Source organism: Epinephelus moara, chromosome 14, assembly GCF_006386435.1.
Source record: "Epinephelus moara isolate mb chromosome 14, YSFRI_EMoa_1.0, whole genome shotgun sequence".
Classification (NCBI taxonomy): Eukaryota; Metazoa; Chordata; class Actinopteri; order Perciformes; family Serranidae; genus Epinephelus; species Epinephelus moara.
The window spans coordinates 9,051,028-9,056,435 of NC_065519.1; the positions used below are offsets into that span (position 1 = coordinate 9,051,028).

Here is a 5,408-nt window from a genome sequence, read left to right on the forward strand (position 1 = left end):
ATATATATATATATATATATATATATATATATATATATATTTTGTTTTAAGATTATTTTTTCGGGCTTTTTTGCCTTTAATGTAGAGGACAGAGTGAAATGGGGTGAGAGAGAGACATGCAGTAGATGGTTGCAAGCTGGACTCGAACCTGCAACCACTGCGTCGAGGCATCACCTCTGTACATGGGGCACCGGCACTATCCACTACGCTACTGATGCCCCCATTCACATATATTTTGTTCCAGTCTTGGTCTAGCAGGTCCATCTTAAGGGAATTAATTGCATCTTATGTTTTATGTCTGATTGTTTTTATTGTTTGAGTGTCTCTGTTGGTCCTAATGTAGGTCTGTACTAGTGCAAAAACTGGTAGATGGTCACTTGCATTGTTTATTATTAACCCACTAGTTATTTTCCTGTCAATAATATTTGTAAATATATTGTCTATTAGTGTAGCACTGCGTAGGGTTATTCTTGTTGGTCGAGTAATTGAGGGATATAGACTCATACTATACATAGTGTTGAAAAATTCTGCAACTGTGTTGTTTTCGCAGATGAGGACCATTTTCTTATTAGTAATTGAATCAAACAGATGCAGTATTTTCTCCGTGAAGGTTTTTAAACATGACCCAGGGGTCCTGTAGATACAGCTAGTAAGAATATTTTTTGACTTTTCAGTCTCAATTTCAATGGTGATACATTCCATGATGTTGTGCAGTGTTAGTGACATGCTTTTTACAATTTTACTATTGTAGTTTCTATCTACATATAGGGCAACCCCCCCCTCCCTTTTTCCCCACTTCTGTTTATGTAGTACATGTCATATCCCTTCATACCGACCATATCAACTTGATCCTCATTTAGCCAAGTCTCTGAAATGGCTAGCACTGTAAAGTTTTTGTTAAACTGTGCTAAGCAGGCTTTGATCTTGGAATAGTTAGAATTGAGGCTCCTACTGTTGAAATGTATAATTGATATTGTTCCATCCATTGTTATGTTCTGATTGAATTGTTCGTCTGTATAGTATTCACAACAGTGATTATGGGTGCTGACGTAGAAATTGTTTTCAGGATCAATTTCATATTCTAAATCTTGTGATTTGTGCTCTGTGTATTCAAATGTTTTTAGTCCCAGGTATTCATGCTGTGATTTGTGCTCTGTGTATTCAAATGTTTTTAGTCCCAGGTATTCATGCTCCATTAAGGGTGATGTTGGTGGATCAGTACTTGTCATGGGGTCAGTTCACTGGATGAGTTGTGTCATTGCTTGTAGCAACTGTCTGAGTTTTTAACTGCAATATTTGTCCAGTTCAGTGATGTCTTTGGTGACCAAAACCTTGGCTTCTTCCGGTGATCCTTTTAGTTTTATGTAAACCTTACAGTTAGATGTCCATGTTGACTGGATTTTGTTTTGTTTTCTCAGGATGCGTGCTTGTCTTGCAATGTCAGCGTTTTTCTTGGTCAGATGTTCATTGATGTATACACTGGTTCCTTTGAGCTTTCTTCCCTGTCTTAACAGTGTGATTTTTTGTTTCCTAAAGTATTTTGTTCTGAAAGTATTTGTGGTTTTACTCTCACAATACACAGGAAATTGCTAAATATTTTGTACCATGTTTTTTAATAGGTGTACAAGACGTTTCCAGGATTTAAGCAATTGCTTTGGAAGACATTGCAAAAGAACAAACTTAAGTTTGCAAACAATGAAAAGTAAGTACTTTTTTTTCTTATTGTCTATGGACCCTTTTAGGGCCGATGTCACAATGACGTCAGTTTGTTAGCTGGAGGCAAAACATGACTCTCCACCACAGGGCTGTAGGCTACATAGGAGTCTTAAAATGTCATCATGTTGTTATTGGGAGCCAGAAAAGAAGGAGTCATGGCTCAAAACTTAAATTTTATCACATACCAGCCGTCACTGCCCGTCAACAAAAACAAAGGAGTGGAGGCTATCATCAGAGATTTCTCTGTAACGCTTACTTTTTGTAGTGCATTAGCTAACATTAGCTTCGATAACAGAACCAACTGACGGAAACTGTTCAAGTGTCGTCCTCCTTTGTGTGGTGTGCGGTGCTCTGAATAACTAAATGTTAGACATTCAGACACCACTCTGAATTTACAAACGGTCCAGTTTGTGCAAGAGTGCGTTGCAACACCCAGAATGAATATTTCTGAGTGCACAACTCGCATCATCTTCCTCCACTGTCTAAAACAAGCCAACAGAACATACTAGCTCGCGGTAGCTAATGTCTGTGGAGAATTGTTTTAAGTGGGGTCTCACTCCGAAGCCGCCGAAATCCGGCATTTGGCATTGACTTGCGGTGTCAGAAACCAATAGAAAGAGGTGTCCTTTACCATCGGCATGATACACGGCTGGTTGCTGTTATAGTTTAACGGCGCCCGGCGGCGTCAGAGGGAAACACAGCTGGACAAGAATGAAAGTTAAGGTGGTGGATGGGTCCAACAAACACCAACTTTCACCAAACTTTCACCAAGAGAGCGGTGTTTGTGTCCTGAATGTTCTTTTTTCCTAAACCTGACCACGTGCATTTGTTGCCTAAACCCAAGTACGTGCATTTGACGTCAAGTTGCAGTGTGCACCAACGTAAATTTCCTGTAAAAGCGGAAGAGTATTTTGAAAGAAGACAATGCATGTAACAGGCAGAACTTGACACAGCCAGAATGTCAACAACCAATGCACCAAGGGTACCTTTCATGTTGTGTGTGGACGTGGAAAGTCCATGACCAAAACGTCAATATGTGACGAGGTCGGAGTGAGAATATGTTATTGTTTTACCTCCAGCTAAGCCCCACCCACCTAAAAACATCATCCTGTTTACCAACTGTAAAAGGGTCTATTTGTGGCTCTTATTCTAATACGTTGTTTACTAATTTTGCAGGGTTTACAACCTTTGCCATCTTTTGATAAATGCAGAGGGCAGTGTACAAAAGAATATGATAAAATGGTGCTGTATAAATTTAATATTTCTCTCTCTGACTGTAAATATATATTTTTCTCTAACGTCACCACAGTGTGAAGGTCTTGGAAAGTCCACTCCTTATCTTGCATTCAGAGGATGACGATACTGTTCCCTTTACGATGGGTCTGGAGGTACAGTGGGTCTACATGTGTGTTTAGATCATTTTCTATGTTGATGCTTCTTTGCTGAATTATTTTGCTTTTTTTCTATCTCCAGCTGTTCAGGATATCACTCCAGGCTAAGAAAGAACGGAACAGAGATTTTCCGGTTAAAATGGTCACCTACAGAGCAGATCTTAAATACGATCACAGCTTTGTCTATTTAGATCCCCATCTAGATGATGTGGTCAGGTAAGTTTTTGTCAAAACAGAATTTTAAAAAGCAAGTTATGTTCATGTGCAACAACATCGAAAAACAAGTGAAAAAAAACCCTGTTTATCATTAAGTTAGCTGTATTTTCCTTGTAAACCGTGTCCATAAAACAACAGAAAGCAACAGGAAACAAACGTAATATTTCATCTGTTTTGTTTGCAGGAATTTTCTACAGAACCTGTAAAAGAAGACCGCCTCTCCCACCTTCAAAAAACATGCAATAGATTCTAGCATACCGATTTAACCCTGTAAGACCCAGATATAGAAAAAAATGAGCAATTTTTTTTTTGACCTCTCAGATGTTGTTTTTGGAGGCCTCTGATGTAGAAGTTAAAGAGTTTTCAATTTTTTACATTTTAGTAAGTTTTTAGGGAAATGTTGTATATTTGCAATGTTGGGCATAGTTGGGAGCAGAACTTCTGTGTTTGTATTCACTTTGTCTGAACAGATATACAGAACATTTAAGTATTCATTTGCAGGGTTGATTGCTTACTTAGCACCATAACAGTATATATCATGAGTAATAATCACACAACAATCACAGTTTTATGAATAAGCATTTATTAATAAAAATATTGGGAAAAAATGTATTTACAAAACTTTTTCCTCTGTCACTTTCAATGTGGTTTGAATGAAGTCTGTGTTCACTTTCAGTGATAGTCCCTAAAACAGTTCTTTTCATCTGTGAAGCACAGGCGAACATTGCACTTGCTACACAGTGTGTTTGTGTATCCATTATTGCAGTGTCCGCAGCGTCCTCTCTTCGTCTTTTTTGGGAAATGTGCAATCATGTCTTTGTGTACATCCAGTGGGGGGTGGTCCGATGACCTCTTGGCTGGGGGACTCACATTTGTTGAGGATGGTCTCTTCTGAGGATCCAAAGGGCTCCCTGATGTCACCGTCTGTGTGAATGTGTTCGTCTTCCCTGAAGATGGTCGCCCTCTCTTGGGTGTTGTGTTGTGTGTGTTCACCAGGATGAGAGAGGATGCAAGTTGTACCTGAAACTGTCTCCTGTTCAGTATCTCTTTCTTGGTCATCTTCAGAGCTTTACAGTCCCGCTTGTAGAGGAGCCAGGCGTTAATCACAGCAAGGATGATGGTGTGCCAGAAGATGTACATGTACCAGCGGCGGGATGTCATGGGGAACTTGTACTTGGCAGCAAATGAGTCCAACAAATCCACACCTCCCATGTGTTTGTTGTAGGTACCAACAATGTAAGGCCTCTCAACATCAATAATGGTTTTGGTGGCTTTGTCCCAGCGCTGAATCTTCTGCACAGGTTCTGGTCCAGCGAAGGATGACACAAGTGTGACCGCTCTCTTGTCATATCATTTGACAGCGCAGATGTTGTGGTTCCCCTCCACTCGGACATCAAAGCTTCCTCTCCCCTTTTTCTTCAAGCTCTTCTCATCTTCAAGGTTGCAGTTGGGTAGGCGTACCTGCCTCGCTGTTCCCACATAATGGATTCCACTCTCAAGGAGCTTGACTACCAATGGGACATAGGTGAAGTAGTTGTCTGCGTAGATCTTGTAGTTTTGACCCTCTGGAAGCGTGGAGGTGAGCTTCATCACAACATCACCTGACAGTCCAAGTTCAGATTTGGCTTGTCGTATTCCATCAACACTCCCTTGGTACACATCAAAGTCAGAGATTCCAGTTCTCACCCACAGTTTGAACCCCCATGGGTGTGGCTTGCCGCGCATATATTGCTTGATGTTACTGAATCTCCCCTTGAAAGGAATCATCATTTCATCCATAGAGTTGTGCTCTTCAGGTACCACCTGCATGGTCTGAGTTTCCAGAGTTTGTCCTTCTTTTCCATCTCTGACACAGTCAAGTTGTTTATAAAGTGTAATGAAGTCAACAGAGATTGGAATCTGTTGCGGGACATCACATCAGAAACAGGGGTGTACTGTGTGTCTGTCTCCCAATACATACGGATTCCAGACATTTGCATTAGGCCCATCTTCAGGTACATGCCAAGCATCTTCTCAATTTCCTTATTATTGGTGGTACATTCAAACAATACTGTCTGGCTGGCCTATTATGCTCTCTACTTATCA

General features: G+C 40.4%; 1 protein-coding gene across 1 annotated transcript in view; it reads left to right on the forward strand.

Moving 5' to 3' along the window:
• Nucleotides 1-3,904, forward strand: part of LOC126400525 (lysophosphatidylserine lipase ABHD12-like) — a 12,141-nt gene extending 8,237 nt beyond the window's left edge. Inside the window, exons 9-12 of the mRNA XM_050061278.1 lie at nucleotides 1,620-1,702; nucleotides 3,026-3,104; nucleotides 3,190-3,323; nucleotides 3,508-3,904. Coding sequence (XP_049917235.1) covers nucleotides 1,620-1,702; nucleotides 3,026-3,104; nucleotides 3,190-3,323; nucleotides 3,508-3,529 — 318 coding nt within the window. The 3' untranslated portion in view covers nucleotides 3,530-3,904. The remainder of the gene's footprint in view (nucleotides 1-1,619; nucleotides 1,703-3,025; nucleotides 3,105-3,189; nucleotides 3,324-3,507) is intronic.
• Nucleotides 3,905-5,408: the final 1,504 nt, after the last annotated feature.